The sequence below is a fragment of the Mytilus trossulus genome, unplaced genomic scaffold, assembly GCF_036588685.1.
Source record: "Mytilus trossulus isolate FHL-02 unplaced genomic scaffold, PNRI_Mtr1.1.1.hap1 h1tg000085l___fragment_1__unscaffolded, whole genome shotgun sequence".
Taxonomy (NCBI): Eukaryota; Metazoa; Mollusca; class Bivalvia; order Mytilida; family Mytilidae; genus Mytilus; species Mytilus trossulus.
The window spans coordinates 3,965,109-3,986,306 of record NW_026963295.1 but is presented as its reverse complement, the minus strand read 5'-3'; the positions used below and the strand labels follow the sequence as shown (position 1 = coordinate 3,986,306).

At 32.6% G+C, this 21,198-nt stretch overlaps 1 protein-coding gene across 1 annotated transcript in view; it reads right to left on the bottom strand.

Moving 5' to 3' along the window:
• The window catches only part of LOC134699861 (putative ankyrin repeat protein RF_0381), a 51,936-nt gene that overhangs the window by 13,832 nt on the left and 16,906 nt on the right, over positions 1-21,198 (bottom strand). Inside the window, exons 7-11 of the mRNA XM_063561267.1 lie at positions 18,265-18,363; positions 14,891-14,989; positions 13,819-13,917; positions 5,339-5,437; positions 4,962-5,060 (exon numbers count right to left, since the gene is read on the bottom strand). Of these exons, the coding sequence (XP_063417337.1) occupies positions 4,962-5,060; positions 5,339-5,437; positions 13,819-13,917; positions 14,891-14,989; positions 18,265-18,363 (495 nt within the window). The remainder of the gene's footprint in view (positions 1-4,961; positions 5,061-5,338; positions 5,438-13,818; positions 13,918-14,890; positions 14,990-18,264; positions 18,364-21,198) is intronic.

The following is a 21,198-nucleotide window of genomic DNA, read 5'->3' as shown; positions in this document are numbered from 1 at the left end:
CCCACTTCCAAATGCAAATCAAAGTTCGTCTACCCCTGTAACGGAATAGCGAAACAGCAATGACATCAGTATCGACTATTCCAGTCATGACTCAGTTAAGTATGCGTTTCACTGCATCAGACACATCCATCTTGATTCTAGTGTAGGTCTCTTCATGTAAACATGGTGCTAAACTTGTAACATCATCAAGTTGTGGATAGCACTGAACATCCTGAGCATTTGTTGCTGCATCTACCTTTTCCTCGAAATTTTATTGAGCAAGCTGCTGTGAATTAAAAGTAAAAAGTTCTTTCTTATTGTCGTCATTCTCAGAAAACTTTGCCAATTTTGAGGAATTTGTTTGACCCTGGATTCGACGTTCTGTGTGTTCCCTTTTCCCAAAATGTAGCTCTTGCTTTTTGTAGCAGCCTTCAAACTACCAGTATTGTCTATGTACGCATCCGAGACTACATCCACTATTGTTATAGTTTCAAGGTGTTTCCTAACGAGTATGCTGATTGGGTATTATGTCCTTACCTTAATAAAATACCTTGAAACTGTAACCCGATTGGATGAAATCTTTGATGAGTTTGGTAGATGTAGCAACAAATGCTCAGGATGTTCAGTGTTATCCACCACGTGATGTATTTTAAGTTTAGCACCATGTTCACATTAAGAGGCTGACATTAGAATCATGGTGCATGTGTCTGATACAGTGAATCACGAACTTAAACGAGTCATGATTCGAACAGTCGTTACTGATGATACTGTCATTACTTTTTCGCACACTTATTGTGATCAATGCTTTTACCGGTAGTGATACGGTTCTCTCTTTGCTTGAAAAGAAAAAAAAAGACTGCGTTGGAGACATTGATTGCATTTGAAGATGTGACTTTGACATAAAGAATGATGTTTGATCAACCTAAACACCGGGGTTTTACTGTGAGATCGCACAAACTTATCAGATGGGGCTAACATGGTTAACGAAGCAAGAAAATAATATTTGCACAAAATGGAAGGCTATAATTGAGGCTATTTCCTGAACTTGTTATAGTCTTTTCCAGCATGTAAAACGTGCAATATACTAGGGCATGTGTTTAGGGAGACGAGCTTTGGATTGACTCTTTTGCTACCCAGTCCTGGCGCTAATGGATGGCGACGGGACAAAGAGGATCCCTTTAAAAAAAACACTTTCTGAGGCCTCATCATTTTGTCAGAAGCTTGTACATTGTGGATGTAAGAAAGGATGTCGCGGTCGTTGTTAATGTGGAAAATCGGGTTTCCAGTGCATTGCTTTGTGTGCATGTGGTGGTGACTGTGAATAAACATGTATTTTTTGCCGAATAGTAGTAATTTTAAAAATGTTTTAGTATTATAGTAATTTTGTTTTGTTTAAATCAATCTATCCAAAACTCTTCATCGAAGAAATAGATTGAGGACTCATCTTTGAAATTTACGCCATATGTTTTTACCGGAAGTGTCAACTTTGTATTTAAACATTTACAACAGAATAGAATAATGGGTTTTGAGGATAACTTAAAGCCAAAAGTTTAATGACCAGCACAAAAAACAACATTTTCTTTACATTTTCAAACTAGAGGCTCTAAAGAGCCTGTGTCGCTCACCTTGGTCTATGTGAATATTAAACAATGGACACAGATGGATTCATGACAAAATTGTGTTTTGGTGATGGTGATGTGTTTGTAGATCTGACTTTACTAAACATTCTTGCTGCATACAATTATCTCTATCTATAACAGTACTTTCTGTGGAAAATGTTATTGAAAATCTTCAAATTTTAAGAAAATTGTTAAAAATTGACTATGAAGGGCAATAATTCCTTAGGGGGTCAATTGACTATTTTGGTCATACTGACTTATTTTTAGTTCCTACTTTGCTATACATTATTGCTGTTTACAGTTTATCTCTATCTATAATAAAAGATAATAAAAAAACAGCAAAATTTCCTCAAAACTACCAATTCAGGGGCAGTAACCTAACAACCGATTATCCGATTCATCTGAAAATTCCAGGACACATTTTTTTAACTAGATACCCCAATGATGATTATGGCCAAGTTTGGTTAAATTTGGCCCAGTAGTTTCAGAGGAGAAGATTTTTCGAAAAGATTACTAAGATTTACGAAAAATGGTTAAAAATTGACTATAAAGGGCAATAACTCCTAAAGGGGTCAACTGACCATTTTGGTCATGATGACTTATTTGTAGATCTTAATTTGCTGAACATTATTGCTGTTTTCAGTTTATCTCTATCTATAATAATATTCAAGATAATAACCAAAAACAGCAAAATTTCCTTAAAATTACCATTTCAGGGGCAGCAACCCAACAACGAAATGCCCGATTCATCTGAAAATTTCAGGGCAGATAGATCTTGACCTGATGAACAATATTATTCCTGTCAGATTTGCTCTTAATGATTTGGTTTTTGAGTTAAAAGCCAAAAACTGCATTTTACCCCTATGTTCTATTTTTAGCCATGGCGGCCAGCTTGGTTGGTTGGCGGGGTCACGCCACACATTTTTTAAACTACATACCCCAATGATGATTGTGGCCAAGTTGCTTAAATTTGGCCCAGTAGTTTCAGAGGAGAAGATTTTTGTAAAAGTTAACGCAGGACGACGACGACGACGGACGACGACGGACGCCAAGTGATGAGAAAAGCTCACTTGGCCTTTCGGCCAGGTGAGCTATAAAATAAATCAGAAATTGATATTTCTATGTCAGCCATTTTTGATATTACCGGAAGTAGGGGTTTTAAAGACAGATTTTTTGTACATTGTATCCATTAAAAGCACCAACGAAAGGTTCCTGCAAAATGTAATGAAGGAAGCAATACGTTTAAACACATTTCAATTACCCTCCCTTAAAAAATAAGCTTATTTTAGTACAATGTCCGCCATGTTAGATTTTACCGGAAGTAGGGTTTTTGAAGACATCTTATCTATATTATATATCCAAAAGTAGTACATAACAAAGATTTGTACCACATATTATGATAGTAGCATGATTATAACACCTTTTTCAAATACTAGCCTTCGACAATGGGCGGAATTTAGTATGAAGTCCGCCATTTTGAATTTTACCGGAAGTGCGATATTTTTTTCAAATGCCTTCCTATCTGAAATAAAAGAGTAATAGTTCAGGAAGGTCTATGCCAAATTTCATGCTTGTAGCAGGATGTGCACAATTCGTCTGAAATATGCTTGTAGCCGCCGGACTATAGATATTCCATATGGCTAGAAACACCAGAATAATGTAGGAAATTTGAGGCCCCAGGGACAAAAACCAGAGAAAATTACCTACTCTCTTGGTCATAAAACATATAGTTTTACTTGTAAGTACTATGATTTTATGATTTTAAAGGTCTTGATATAGAAAACAATAACTGTGTTTGGAAGTTAAGCAAAAATCAGATGTAAGCAGTCATTTCTATAAAACTTGAAGTGAATTTATACATCAGACTGGTATCTGCATACATACAACTATTGCAAATATGGCTTTGCTTTAACAGTTCTAGCTCATATATTAGCTAACTTATGTCAGATATATGGTTACAGATGATACTGTTGTGACAAGAATTCTAAACTGACCATTTGAGGCAGAAATTGTGGACTTTCATTGACAAATAGGCATACAGTAAAATGTGAACTGGAGACACAGGCAGGATTGGATACTTTATATAATCTTGAATGTTGGAATGATTGACTGGTAAACATTACATTTACAGTATTCCGAAATGCTTTCAATATGTTATCAGAACAGTTTTAAACAGGTTCTAGGCATTAAATGTCAGAAAACATGCAAATAGGGCAAGCTGTCAATAATTAAAGTCGTGTTTTCAAATTCTTTAAAAAAATTGAGGCATTGGACAATGTTGGAGGGGGTAAACAATGTACAATAAAAAAAAATCAATTTTGTTTACATACTGGTTTCCAGTTATGATCTCTATGTTTCATCTTATAGAGACAAAACTTGGGAATGTTACCAGTAAATATGCATATGCATATTGTTTATATTAACATCTGTGGTAATCCTACAGTCAAGGTAGGGATAGTTAAGAAATTTAGTGTTAGTTTAAACTTTTAGAAGTTCGGGGCATACAAACGTTGAAAATATGCCGCACAACCCTATATTTTGACCTTTGAAAAAATTTGTAGTGCATATGAACTTTCCATTGAATTCATAAAAAAATAGGTACAGTTTTAGCAGTAAAAGTAGTTACTATGGGAAATTGCATTTTCAATATTTACATAAATGCAACCTTTAGGCGGGGGATTATTTCGCCCTTTTACATGTACAAAGAGTGAATGCAGATGGCATATACCTTATTGGACATTTAACGCAAAGGCATCAGCATTCTGTAAAGAGGTAATAAAATATGATTGAAATTGCGTGAGAATAATAATGTTATGTACGGTACACTACAGTCCTTGGATGGTATTAACTTCCCAATAACACCATACACCATTACATCATACACCATACACCATTACAGCATACACCTTGTACCATTACACCATACACGTTACACCTTTGCACAATACACCTTACACATCACACCATACACTATTCCTAATTCTATTTACATGATTCGAAATACCCATGAAGCAATTAAATTTCAAATATTAAGATTATTATTATTGTTTATGTTTACAATCCGAAAAAAAACAAAAAAAAAACAAACTTTGTTTTCAACTACTGAAATGTCGTACACCGTTCATTCACACCATTCTCGATCGCACGTTACACAATCACACCATTCCTCATACACCATGACAATATTTCCTTTACACCATACACTATAGCACCATACACCATTGCACCATATGCCATACACCATTACACCATACACGTTTTTTGAGAAGTTGACACCAACCAAGGGCGGTATATAAGGTATTTGTCGTGTCAGACTTAAACTTTTGAGTGAAATTTTGTCATTGTCATTTATAATACGCTTACCTTGTCCTGTGAATTAAGACCACGACCATGACCAATTAAAAATTCGACAAGTTTTGTATTTTCTTTATTTGTAGCAGCATGTAGTGCAGTACACCCATCCTAATTGGAGAAATAAATTACAGTTATACAACTTTCATTACTTTAAATAAACTTTTAAAATAAGAAACAAAAAAAAGAAGAACAAAACAGGAGCCACATTGGCTTCATCGTGCTCGCTCATGGTGGATATTTCTTTTATATAATGCAATGCACTTTCGATATAAACGCAAAAAAATACTTTCACATCAATTTTTCGAAATGCAAAAATAGTGGTATTTGTCATTGTTAGACTTTCTCATTTAATTGGGACTTTTCAATGTAATTTATCAATTGTTTACCTTGTCTTGTAATTCGGAATCAATTCCACCGTCAATTAGCAATTTGGTGATTTCGGTATTCTTATTTGCTGTAGCGTAGTGAAGTGCAGATTGTCCATTCTGTAGAGAATAATGCATCTCAATTTTAACATAACTTTATATTATAAAAATTAAAACAAATGTTATCAAAGAAGGAAAAACAGTTTCCTAGTTTCACACTGACTGTGTATTAAACTCAATAAAATATTGCTGTTAGTACTTACTGTACGCTTAAAAATCAACAGAAATATATCAGCAAACGATACTATAAAATGCATCTTACGTTTGAATGTTAAACGACCACACAGAGTTCATAAGAATTACATGTTACCATGTTGGAATAAAATTGAGTCGAACATCAAAGCAATAAAACCAGCTCAATACACAATCCGAATGAAGAATCCGTTTGAAACTACATATTATGGAATGCATGTATTAGTCCTGCTAATCGATGACAACATTGTGGGTTTGATGATAAAATCACCGAACACGGTAGTAGTCCTTGGTGTTGCAAACAATATAAGCTATGAACCCAAATTGAAATTTCAAAATGGCGGCTTTTTCCAAGATGGCCGCCATAAAATATCAAAATCAACATATAACACCTATATAAGGTAAAATGTTAGGTCAAATTTGGCATGTTAGTAATGCTGGGTGTTTTGAAAAATATTAGCTATGAACCCGTCTTCAAAATGCAATATGGCGGTTTTTCCAACATGGCCACAAAATATAAGAATCAACAAATATTCATTAAAAAATATAAGCTATGTACCAAACATGAAAGGAGTAGGTCCAGTAAGACCCCTTTTTGGCCCCAAAATATAGCAGTTTTACAAAATTGTTAAAATGTAACCTTTTAGCTATTTATTTGACAGTAGAATGCTTCTGCTACATAAATATGGGCTGTTTTTGACAATACAATGCACATATATCGGGTACTAGCACCATTAAGTCGTGCTAAATTACTGAAATCTTCACAATTCTAGCATTTTAGTTAAATTTTAGACAGTTTTCGTGTGAAACGAAAGTGGCCGCATTCGTGTTCATCCTTAATATTGAAATGTAAGTTGTATTTTATGATAATACATAACATATATAAAGGTTGAGGATGAACACGGTTGCGGCCACTTTCATTTTTGACAAAAATCATCTGAAAAGTGACATTTTTCGGCATATTTGGTAGATTTTTCATATTTGAGCTTGAATCGGGTTGTTTTTAATGACTAAATCAGTTAAAATCTTTCACATAAATTAATTGATTCAAATGAAATAGACACTTAAGTGTTTTGAAAAGTGGTCAAAATCTTTCGTAAGATGAACCTGAAATTCGAGACCAAAATCGGTCCTTACCGGACCTACTCCTTTCAATATGGCGACTTTTTCCAACATGACCTTAAGATATTAAAATTTATACTTATAGAAGGTTAGAGAGTGTATTTGTTTTGACGTGCTTTCAGTAAAACCTAGTGACCTATAATATCAAGTGTATGACACATTTATATATTAAAGACAAACATGAAAAGATTTGCGAGGAAAGTATAGAAATCGTTACTAACATTGTATAAAAGAAGTATGTGTATGCCAATCTGGTATGTCAATTGTGCAACTCTATTCCCACATGGTATTAAAACACTTAACAAAGGATGACCCCGATGGCTTGAATCAGATGTTAATGAAACAATAAATATGTCTGGATAGCATACCACACTTGTAGAGCCAAGACAAATGGTCATCCGCCTTTATGTATCAGTAAGCATTGACCAATGTTTCAGGAAGGGATCAAATCTGTCAAACCGATTCGCGATTTCATTAAAACAATCCAGCAATGATTTTTTTCCGAGAGATGTATCAATTATCACTTGTGATCAATTTTTTTTTTGCTGTTGAAAAATCAGAACAGAGGAACTTGGCAAACATTTTTCTAGCAGAACAAAGAATAGTTTTGTTTTAGGTATTCATATAGAAATGACATCGTTTTTGTGATTGGTTAGAATACATTGGTTATAAACTGTTCTTAATGAATAGCACATTCTTTTTAGGAGGCTTTCATGCATCATGAACTCGACAATTCAATGAGGTAACAGTAGGTGTACTTCTTATTCATATGCAAATGACACAATTTTGTATTGAGGAACGAGACCCTGGTGAGAACTATATAACATTTCAAAGAATGGAGTAATAAGAGGGAAATGGACAGTACACTTAACCTCAACTGGTCTGAAACATTATAGATTGAACGGGACATTTTGATGTGAGATCATTAAGAGAATGTTTCTTCTAGGTGTATATAGATTGCATTATGCTGTTAGATCATTGGTTCCCTGGATTTTTTCATCCAAATTATAGCGTTCATTACCCGGGAGCGATATAATGCCATTTACATATACAGTTTAAGAGTTGCAAATGTTATTTAAAAATTGTAGTTGTAGAACAAGTCGATTAGTAGAATAACACTTTTGTAAAGCAGAAGGTGGGGCAATCAGATTGACCATCAACGTTGCACAACTACAGCATTTAATAGAGTTTTGTCTAGAAATGGCCATAACAATTAAGAGCAATTCTATGTAACCACCAACCATTGTATATAGGGGGGGGGGCGGCACGCATAGTCATAGATTTTCATGAAACTTAGCCAAAACATAGACCTAACTTCAAAGGTCTACACAGCTACTTTTGCATGGGTACTATTTCTGTACTGAAAATCTGTAGTACTGGAAACTGCTTTTAATATTCAGTACTATTTTGTTACATTAAAATAATTGTAATATTTAGGTACCTTTTTAGGTATTTTACAGAACTGAATTTGTACTTGAAATTTAGGTACTACAGATTTTTGGTTACTACCGTTATATTTTCACCATTTTGAGAGATTTTTTATTTCAAATCTCTTAAAATTATGATTTTCAAACATGGAATATTGTATTATTTCTGTACCAAAATATTTAGTACAAATCAAGTACTGTAAAATACAAGTACCCAAATATTACAATTTTAAAGTAAAGAAATAGTACTAAATATTAAAAGTAAATTTTCAGTACTACATATTTTTAGCTACTTTTGCATAGGTACTATATCTGTACTAAAAATACAAATTACACATTCAGTACTGTAAAATACAGGTACCTAAATATTACAATAATTTTAATGTAACAAAATAGTACTGAATATTAAAAGTAATTTTCCAGTACTACAGATTTTTAGTACAGAAATAGTACCTATGCAAAAGTAGCTGTGTAGCAATGGTAAGAATTAAGATTTCTTATGAGAGTGGGCCAAAAACGCCCCTCGGTCATAGGTACCTTCTCCTTTGCCGATTTGGGCAAATAACTAGACCAATTTGTACTGTGATTGTTTAATGCGAGATGGCGGTATACCATTAATCTACCTTAAATTCATTTGACAACCCCAAATAAGAGTAAATACCCTTTAAAATCAATTTGGGGTAACAATCGTCATTTAGTATTAACATTAATATATCAATATAGAATAAGCTATGTATAGCTACAAGAGTAACTAAAAAAGAGTATAAAATTGGGATAAGGAAACAAGAAAAAAAAACTGTTATTTGAATTTTTCACCTTTAGTATAAGTATTCATTAAAAGGCAAAACGCTTATATGGAGTAAAATAAAATTTTCGAATATTTTGATTAAATGATTGAGTCTTGTTGGTAATTTTTACTTTTAAATCGTTCATTTATCCATATAAGTTTTAATAAATATAATGCTTTGTTACATCACCTTTTTACATGCATTGAAGATTCAAGAGTAAGAACATAAAAGTAAAACACGAGTCCCCTAGTAAATGATATAATGATTCAACTGGTATTTTTTCGAAAATTGATAAAATACTTTGGAAAAAACAGCATTTGTAATTCAAGTAAGAACAGGAAACAAAATTGCTGGCGATTAACTGAAAGGAGTAGGTCCGGTAAGGGCCGATTTTGGCCTCAAATTTCAGGTCCATCTACCGAAAGATTTTAAACACTTTTTAAACACTTTTAAGTGTCTATTTCAATTGATTCGATTAGTTTCTGTGGAGATTTTAACTGATTTTGTAAATAAAAACGCTCCGATTCAAGCTAAAATATGACAAATCTATCAAATATGCCAAAAAATGTCAATACTCAGAGGGTTTGTGTCAAAAATGAAAGTGGCCGCATCCGTGTTCATCCTCAACCTTTATATATGTTAAGTATTATCATCAAATACAACTTACATTTCAATATTATGAATGAACACGAATGCGGCCACTTTCATTTTAGACAGAAACCGTCTAAAATTTAATTAAAATGCTAAAATTGTGAAGATTTCAGTAATTTAGCATGACTTAATGATGCTGGTATCCGATATATGTGCATTGTATAGTCAAAAACAGCCGATATTTATGTAGCAGGAGCATTCTACTTTCCAATAAATAACTAAAAGATTATATTTTCACATTTTTGTAAATATGCTATATTTTGGGGCCAAAAAGAGTTTTTTTCTGAACCTACTCCTTTACATGAGTAAACTCATGTATGTGAATTTTTTAAGAAACACAATACCTGTTCTTTAAAATTTTCTGATTATATGAGAATTGCTGGTAAAGTTTATGTTGAAAATATTGACCCATCAACTTTTAATTAGGATGTATATCATAGTTCGTATCAATCTGAACCCAACTATGTATGGTTGCTAGGTACTTTTATATCAAGTAAAGGTCGTTGCTAAGAACTTTTAACATGACCTTGACCTCTGGCATTTTGCTTTCTAATCAAATGTAAGCAAAATGTTGTTTAAATACTTTTTCTAAATACTTTTTTGGTTTATTTGATAAAATTTCTAACAAAATTAAATAAAAAAAGATCAAAGGTCAAAGTCAAGGTCATAAATAACCTTTGACCTTGAAGTCAACCTCTAGGTCATTGAATGCACAATATGTCCTTAGTGATTTTTATTGTATATTTTTCCCTGTGTTTAAACTATTTAAATAACAATGTCAAATGTTTTCTTCAAAACACCAAAAAATACACTTTTATGTTACCATAGCAACTACCCTAGCAACCTATTTTTCAAACCTTTTATGATAAATTATTCCTAGGCAACAGTCATAATTTACATTTATCACTTTAGTATAATTGGTTGTGGATGCAAAAGTGTAAAATTATGTCCTGCAAAATGCCTATAATTTGCCTTTTTGAATACATTGAAAATTCCACTATTTAAATCAGTGCTGTCTCCTTCTTTCCCTTTTGTCAGAAATAATTTTTATCTTTCATCTTACTCATAAAGTGTTATATTTTAATGAACAATAGTCAAAATATTCATAAAACTTGAAATGTTTGCATGATCACTGCTTAAAATGGGTAATTTTCTATCCTCAAAATGCATTTTTGAGGCAAAATCCAAGGATCCATGGCAACGGGGGCATACACACATTTTTTGTCATCATTTTTCTTGTTAAGTTTATCGATAGCTACAAACAGACCAAGTTTCAAGAAAATCTGAAACTTTGCGTGTCGCAACTTGGTTGGTGGTTACAGAGAATTGCTATTAACATGTTTCAATCCACCTTTGAAATAGTATAACGATATCAGGTAATCCTCTTGATGTTCTACACCTTTTAAAGCAAAAACACAATATTCGCAAATATGAAATGCATGTAAAAGCTTTAGGCGGGGGAATATTTAGGCCTTCTACTAAAAGTGAATGCGGATGGCATATACCTTATTGGACATGTATTACAAGGGCATCAGCATTTTGAAATGAGGTAATAACATGTGGTTAACAGATATAAAACGGATGTCACGGTAGAGGAAAATACGCGAGGATAATGATCTTATGTACGGTCCTGTTCAAAATGTGGTGAAAGGGGGCAATCACTAAATGGACTGTCCTTCAGAAACATTTTGAAAACTACTTTGAAAATATGTTGTTGTTAAGATGATAAAAAAGATTGAGAATATACTTAGGTCGTCAACAATCATTATTAAATCAAAACCATATAAGAACATGGATAATAAAAACACTAAAAGGGATAAGACAAGTCACAACACAAGTATCTAAAAATTGAGCAATACCAATCCCAATAAAAACCGGGGATGATCTCATGTGCTCAAAAAGGGTCAGCAGTTCCCATTGAACAAGTGACACCTACTTTGGTAATCTTGTTTAAATAGATTGATGAGTCATATCCAGCAATTGGGCATGCATCATATAATAGTGGATTTATAAATGTCTTTTTTCTAAGACTTAGAATCACAAAATTTAAAACATCTTTAAAAAATTGGTACATCATGATTATCTAAAACTTGACCGAACGTGAACATTTGAAATGCAATAAAGTTTTCCTTGCCTGTACGAGTATAATCAAGACTTTCATTGGTTAACAACACAAACATTGAAAAATAAAGTCCTTAGAGCAAATAACACTACATTGAAAGCATAAACAACACGAGTTCCTTTTTTCAAACTAGAGGTCAACGCAGGTATTTGGAAGGGCGTGTAGCTTCTGGCCTATTGGTAGTTCTCGTGATGTTACTCATTGCCAGTAGAAATTCGGCGATTCTTCGTACTTATTTATCATCTGGATGTCACCACCATCGAGGAAAAAAAGGAATGTGGTAAGAAGAAGTGCAACATATTCATTGTGATTCAAATAGTACTTTTGATGGCGTCATGGAAATTGTTAGAGTGTTTCCATTTATGGATCTTTGACTAAATTGTCTTGCATCCAGGATCAATGAGTCATGAAAACGCAATCCCTAGAATATTGTATGAACTGCAAAGTGCAATTCGACAGAAGAAATAAATATAAGCAACGTATTGTCTCAGTTCTGTCTTTTTTTCACTTTTTGGAGGCCATTTTGAAATTGTCTGCCATTTTGGATAAAAATGAAGTCTAATATAACGTCATCACTTACTAGAAACGTTAGATAACATTTTATATGTTTTAAAAGATTTGGTTTGAATATTATTTGCTGTAGTTTATAAATGTTCGTAAAATTTGGAATGATTGGCAGACATTTTAAAAATGACCACCATAGTTTATTTTCCAGAAAGGGTCCATAGCTTTATTTGACTACCAAATATATATCTTCAATTTTGCAAAGTTTCATGCTTTTATCAAACCCACAATTCTTCTAAAAATATGCACGAATCAATTGGACTATATGGCATAGCCTGTGACTATATTAACGCACTGATCTTATTTCATTTACACTGCTATTGTGGGTGTTGTGCTTATGTTGGTGTGTGAATGTCTGACCTAAAGCTTACTATCATGTTAGCAAGCTCAAATGCAGCCACATATATATTACTGAATTTCAAATAAAAGATACAAATGTTTATTACAGTCTGGACCTTAACATAATGCAAGCTACACAAAGGGCAATATTGACCGTCAGTTTGTTCTATAGTATGTACTTTTTTTTTATCTATGACATACATATAACCTCATACATAAGGGTTTAATTATGTCAATTTAAAAACATATGAGAGTGTGCGTGTGTTTTAGATTCGGAGGGATGGGCTTGTTGCTTTTTTCTTAACAACGGTTGTTTTTAAAATTGAACGAACAGTGTATATTATGTACCTATTATGTCGGTTTGTTGTGTTCACACATTGTTGTCGATATAATGTAATTCCATGCGACTGTCATACAAGTGAGAGATTTAGCTAGCAATAAAACCAGGTTTAATCCACCATTTTCTACATCAGGAAATGTCTGTACTAAGTCAGGAATATGACAGTTGTTTTTCATTCGTTTAATGTGTTTGAATTTTTTGATTTTGACAATTAAAAAGAAACTTTCCGATTTGAATTTTCCTTGGAGTTCGGAATTTTATTATTTTACTTTTTTCATCAGGATCATGAGATTGAAAAAAAAATGTTAGAAACAGTAACTTCAGAAGTTTAACTATGCTTTAATAATTGGGAAAATTGCAATCGACCAAGTAGGTGTTGAAAAGACAAATATCATTTTTTGTATGTAGTATTTGCAGTAATTGCAATAATTAAACTCGCACTTCTGTCGACTTTTCCACACTCACAATAGTATATTCACACATAAATTTTTGAATTTACTGTAACTTATTTACACTATTAAAAATGAGGAATAAACAGTATTTTCTTTTTGAATATTTTGTGTTTCGTGCGATAAAATGTCATTGATTGATGAATAAGTAAAAGTAGGAAGTTTGATTATTTTAATGTCTATTATTGCATTGGTTGCCTTTCTTTTTAAAATTTCGGACGAAATTTTATATGCATGCAAGTATCTTACTCAAAGCTCTGTTCAATTAGTCCAGTCCTTGTTAGATTTATCCTTTTATTACTTTGTTTTTGAATTTAAACAGTTGGTGTCGGGTATTATGACAGTGATATTAAATTTCCAAATGTAAATATGGTGAAGTTAAATTGGCTTTTGTCAGACTTTGACTTGTAATCGAAACTTTAGCAATATGATGTATTATTCGTTTACCTTGTCCTTTAAATTGAGATCAGTACTATGGCCAATAAGCAAATGGACAATTTTAGTATTTTCTTCTGTTGTGGCAGCATGTAGCGCTGTCAAACCATTCTAGATGGAGAAATACATTGCAGTTATACAACTATTAATACAATTTAAAACAATTCAATCTTGATAAAAAAAAACACAAATTACCAGGAAATCACTTTGATTTGATGTAGAGAAACTCATCATAGATACCAGGACTAAATTTTGTATATACGCCAGACGCGTGTTACGTCTACAAAAGACTCATCAGTGACGATCGAATCCAAAAAGGTTAAAAAGGCCAAATAAAGTACGAAGTTGAAGAGCATTTAGGACCAAAATTCCTAAAAGTTTTGCCAAATACAGCTAAGGTAATCTATGCCTGAGGTAGAAAAGCCTTAATATTTCAAAAAATCTAAATTTTGTAAACAGTTAATTTATAAATAAAACCATATCAATGATAATTCATGTCAGCACAAAAAGTACTGACTACTGGACTTGTGATACCCTCGGGGAAATACATCTCCACCAGCAGTGGAATCGACCCAGTGGTTGTAAATAAACTCATCATAGATACCAGGACTAAATTTTGTGTATACGCCAGACGCGGGTTTCGACTACAAAAGACTCATCAGAGACGCTCGAATCCAAAAAAGTTAAAAAGGCCAAATAGATTCTTTTATTGAACGCAATGCACCTTATCCATGTTGTCATAAATGCAAATTTTAGTTTCTTGTGTATAATTCGGAGTTTAGTATGACGTCCATTATCACTGTACTAGTATACATATTTTAGGGCCAGCTGAAAGACACCTACGGGTGCTGAATTCTCGCTACATTGAAGACCCATTGGTGGCCTTCGGTTGTTGTCTGCCCTATGGTCGGGTTGTTATCGCTTTGACACATTCCCCATTTCCTTTCTCAGTTTTAAAATGTGTTAAGTACTTTATCATTTTTTTTTTCGAAATTTGAATCTAGTGTAATAAAAGTTATATTTATAGTGTCAGATTTTAGCATGTGCTTGAAAATTTCTCATTGTGTTTTTATTATTCTTTTACCTTGTCCTTCAAATTGAGAGCAATACCACCTTCAATTAGAAATTTGAGAATTTCTGTGTTCCTGAGTAATATAGCGCGATGAAATACAGACTTTTTATCCTGGATTAAACAAGACATGACAATTTTCACAAAACATTGATTGTTAAAGGCTAAAAGATATGTTCCCAAAGAGTGAAAACAATTAGTCTCGCAATGAGTGTGTATTCAACACAATATGACATTATTAGTAGTACTATCTGCTTGTAATCATTTGGTTAATAAACAGACATATATCAGCAATGATCACTGTTATGAAATACATCATACATATACAACGACAAACGACTGCATAATTTACCTATGATTAACATGATTAACGTATTTTCATGTTGGAATAAAGCAAAAACAAAAAAATAAACAAACAAATAATTTATTAGAGTCTCACCTCTTTAAAACATTTGATATACAACACAATATAATATTAACAATTTATAAAAGAGCCACTCTAAAAAGAGTTATGAGAGACTGTAAAAACACAGATTAAAATACATTGACATTACATCAAGCACAAAAAAGTGTTAATACACACTCCGAAAAACTTAAATTAGAAACTACAAACTTTGGAAAATTTGAAATGTCGTCCATACGAAACGTCCTTGCTAGTTTTATCATCTACTCAATGTTCATGATGTTAAATTACCTTGTGTTAGATTTTCAAATAATTTTGCGTCGAGCATCGTTGATTTGATAGTAATTTTTGAATGAAAATATGGTGCAGACAAATTGGTGTTTATAATGTTAGACTTTGACGTGTTATTGATTCTTGTTATTTTGATGTATCATCCGTTTACTTTTTAATGACAATCGAGATCATTACAACTACCTTCAAGCAAATTGACAATCTTCTGTTAAAGAAACAAGTACATGTAGTGCTGTACAACCATCCTTGATAGAAAAACACACGGCAGTTATACAACTATCAATACTCTGCAATAGTGAATATTTATTAAAAAAAAACACAAGTCATATGGACTCACTTTGCTTTCATTTCTTGAGTTCATTATTAGGACAAAAATGCAACAAATAATTCACGCATGTACCTTGAAACGCATGAGTTGCAGGCGTATCATATTTGCACTACGCACGTTCCTGCCACACATGTAAAACACGCATGTGAACTGCACGTGTCTGCAGATACATATGACACATGCTATGTACAAATGTTAAACGCATGTATTTGAAAACTGATTTGACAAAGTGTCATTTGCCTTTGTCCCTTGTACTTTTACATATTATAAGCATGACATTTTTAACGTGAAACGCAAATGCATATGTCTATAAACACACGTCTGCCACACATGTGTGTTAAGTCACCTGTGACACATGCGATACACGTATGTGCAAGAATGTAAATTTTATTTGATACACTCCCTGTATATTGTCCCTTTGTTTTACACTTTCATGAAAACACGGACAATGAATTCACAAATGTATATCAATCAATTCGTATATCATTATTTTACAAACATGTATTTCCAATTTTGTCATGCATATGATGGTGCATACATTGTACCTGTCATCATCTGAACATAAAATTGCTGGTCATGGCCTACATTGATGGTCATGACCTACATTGTGGGAAGAAAAAGTTTGGTCATAACGCGTACGAACTTTTTTCAGTTGAATTTTAGTATCTAGAGGATTTTTGTAATATTCTATATGTATACCAGTTACCTAAAATATTCACAAATGTGAAGACCATAGTTTATGCTGACAAATATTTAAAATGTCAATTTATGTCTTAATTTTAACTTCATAACAGTATTTTTTAAATATTTATTTTTCATCAGATATCAAGATAAAGTAATGCCCCCTATTTGGTTCATTAACACTCTTTTTATTTATGAGTTTTGTAAACCCAAATTATTTGAACTTTAAAAAAAAAATATAGGTAATGTGCTCCTACATGTATACATAGACGGAAGATAACAAGAAAGGAGAATTTACTGTTGTTTACATTCTATGCAGTCCCAGGTAGACTACATGAACTTTTAAAAATAAATGATGGAAAATAGTTTTGGGATTTTTTTTCTCGCCAATATATGTGTTAGAAAATGATAAAACAAATATACCGAACTCGAAGGAAAATTTAACCAGAAAGTCTTTTAACAAATGGCAAAATCAAAAGCTCAAACACACTAAACGAATGGAAAACAACTGTCATATTAAGACATTTGAATTATCTTGAAATAATTTGAATATGATAATTAATATTTGAAAACGGCAGATTTAATAAATCAGGACATAAATTGTATGTTCAGCTTGGCTAGATCAAACTTTCTGGTGTGCCATTAACAGGCACAATGAAATAAATAGCAAATTGGTATTACCTTTCAATCAACATAATGTCAGATTGTGTTTTGATAGCTGAATTTTTTTCAATCAAATGTAAATGACGGAACCTTCTGTAAAGGTAAGACTTCGAATTGGCCCTTTTTCAGAGGAAAAATTAGCATTTTAGACATTGGAGGTCTCAGGGCACTGCATTATTAGTAAAAACGGCAGAAATTGCATATTTGACTAGACTATCATTCATACTTGGTGCGTTACTAACTAATGTCTCACTCTTCACTGTCTGGCGTTTGTAACATTGTGAATAAATCGAACTAACAATCAATCAAATATTTTCTGTCAACACACATTCTTGAAATAACAAGAAAATAAAGATTACACCAAAAACAACCACTGCCAAGATTCCCGACTTTGAAAAGGCACATTGATATGAGGAAGATGGTAATTAAACTTGTTTTCAAGATCTCAAACCTCTCCCATTTATATATTTATCACTAGATCTAAAACCAACATAAATGTTGCATTGTAGTCATATTAGTAGTGGTTTTAAGATCATACGACTGATTTAAAAATACCTTTCAATATCAAAAAATGTGTTGATACAGAGCACTTGAATGCACTCGTGAATTTCCTAAATAAGTTTGATTCACACGAAACTTTCACTTAAACGTATAGTTACAGGCGTGAATCATGTGTATCACATAGGTACTTTATTTTTCCTTTTTAACTTTTTTGGATTCAAGCCTCACTAAAGAGTCTTTTGTAGACGAAACGCGCGTCTGGCGTATATACAAAATCTAGTCCTGGTATCTATGATGAGTTTATATCTATACTCAAACACATGACTGGGACAATCATGTCATGTTTGTACCCATCCAAGGCATTTTTGCCTGTTTACACTTTTGTCAGAAACACATGATAAACGCAAGCAATTTTAATACCAATATTAATAACTGAGTATAATAAAATAGATACTTGCAATTGTCGTGTCAGACTTTGACATGTGATTGAAACTTTTTCAGTGTGATTTATCAACACTTTACCTTGTCCTTCAAATTGAGATCAATACCACCGTCAATTAATGATTTGGCGATATCTGTTTTCTTGTTTAATGTTGCAAAGTGAAGTGCAGATTTCTTTTCCTGGAGAGAAAAAGACATAACAATTCTAAAATAAAATGGAAAGATAAAGAAAATAAACATGTCATAATAGAAAAAAAAAACACATTTCAATATGATTGTATGTACTAACTGCATGTACTAATTTTGTTTTAATAAACAAAAATATATCAGCAAGCGATATCATAAAAATGCAGCATGCATTCTTAAATATATATATATTGTTTAATTATTAATGACATACAGTACCAAACTGGACATACTGGGAAAAATATTGGCCATACAAATTTTGTCGATCATTCGAATTTCCGTTGTTTATCTAATACACATGGTATAATTATTGACCCTTTAACCCTACAAGCGAATTACATTGGGTGATTAAATATAAATTGGTAACAGGTAAAGTTTCACTGATAAATCGTGTTTAATGATGTTTGATGTGTGTTAGATAAACTTGAGTGCATGTGTATCAAGCATTTCAGTTATAATAATGCTTATCGGAATCATTACATGGATTCAAATGTGTATTCATTCTTACTATTCATGTATGTGTATCAAACACACATGTGTCTGCCCTTTTCTTACAATAGTAATTGCATTTCCTTATGGAGCACCTGATATACGCCCATATGTTTGGTGGGGTTCTGCTGTTCAGTCTTTAGTTTTTTATGTTGTGTTTTGTGTACTGTTTTATTGTCATTTGTGGGTTTTCGTATTACCAAGACTTTGACTTTTTTGTACGACTTATGAGTTTGATTACCCCTTTGGTATGTTTTTCTCTCTATTGCAGTCAATCCGAAAAAAGACTAAATATATAGTAATAAAAAAATTGACGGTACTAATTTTCTTGCACCAGATGCGCATTTCGACAATACATGTCTCTTCAGTAATGTTCGTGGCCAAAGTATTTGAAATCCAAAGCTTATATAAAAGATGAAGAGCTATAATCCAAAAGGTCCAAAAAGTATAGCCAAATCCGTGAAAGGAATCAGAGCTTTGCATGAGGGAGATTCATTCCTTAATTTATAATAATTTCTAATATTTTGTAACAGGAAATTTTAATAACACAAAACATCCGTATTTTTATGCTAGTACCGAAGTACTGGCTACTGGGCTGGTGATACCCTCGGGGACTAATAGTCCACCAGCAGAGGCATCGACCCAGTGGTAGTAATAAAATTGACGGTACTAATTTTCTTGCACCAGATGCGCATTTCGACAATACATGTCTCTTCAGTGATGCTCGTGGCCAAAATATTTGAAATCCAAAGCTTATATAAAAGATGAAGAGCTATAATCCAAAAGGTCCAAAAAGTATAGCCAAATCCGTGAAAGGAATCAGAGCTTTGCATGAGGGAGATTCATACCTTAATTTATAATAATTTCTAATATTTTGTAACAGGAAATTTTAATAACACAAAAAATCCGTATTTTCATGCCAGTACCGAAGTACTGGCTACTGGGCTGGTAATTGACTACATGCGAATTGTTTGAACAATACTGAATCAACCGCTGTGGAAAGTCTGACAACTAACATAAACACTGAACAAAACTTAATTATTTATTGCTCAGTCTTTTAAAAGTTGTTCAGATGAAATTATGATCGTTCCAGTAAAACAACTAGTTTTCTAGTGTTTTGTTATAAAATAATCAAATATGTTGCTGTTTTTCGAAATGAATCTTCTGAATAAATATTACTGTGTTGATAAGTATTTAAAAAAAGCTTCTACGAAAATCGTGTTTTACAGTGAAAATTTAAAAGTCTTGTTATCCGGTAATGTATAGGCATAACAGGAGAAAACAATTCTTGTCATTTCTTATACGTTTACAGATAAATGTTAATCAAAAGCAACAGTCACTATTGATTTTCGTCGCCTGTGTAGCTAGAGATCACGAATTATGCAAGAATGTATACGCAACGTCATGAGATACGACCTAGACCTTTTTGAATAGCTAAGTTTAGCAAAAGAAAAAAAAACGAAAATTTATTATAAAGTACTCCATCTTGATGAAGCACGGAAAGGGAAATTGTAATTTTTGATTTTAACATTTTAATGTTATTGATTATTGACTGAAAACCATCGGTAAACAAATAAACTATTTATCGGTATCTTTAAGTATTTTAGTAGTTTGATATATGCAACAATAAGCATTTATCATTGTCATTTTCAGCTAATGCTGATTTATCTATCAGTTGAAATATTCTGACGTGTACCTTAAGATAACATTTCATACTGTACTCCATTCTACGTCTTTTTTATGTTGGTCTGACACAAATATCTGACTATAGCGATAACGTTTCAGTTTTGGCGGTTCAATGACGCAATTTGTGTTCTATGCTAATGACTTAGTTTGAACGTACTCATTTTGTGAACAAATTGTTCGCAACTTGAAAGAATGTTTCTTTTTTAAAACTGTGACTTAATTTTTTTTATCTCTTACTTATAACTATACTTAATGAATATCAAATAATGTTCCATCTAGAATAAACATAGAGCAAAAGGCAACACAACACCTGTGACAGAAACGCAATCAAAACAACAGTTGATGCCAACTGCATCTTTCTTCCACCCAGAACCTTCTGACAACATAACGGCACTAGTAACTACGATACAAAACTCGTCATCACCTACAATCTGCAGAGCAACAACAATTGCAACGCAATTCAACTGTCTGTTTTAAATATTAGATCCAAAATTGCAACACCTTCTAACTCCGCACAGTATATCCGGGTGTAATCTGCTGAAGAAGGGGGTTTAATTCCGCAACATGACCAGGTAATTTTGCCAAACATCTACTAGAAGAACCCTTTTTGAAAAATTGCATATACTGATTATTTCTCCTATAACGGTGACTACA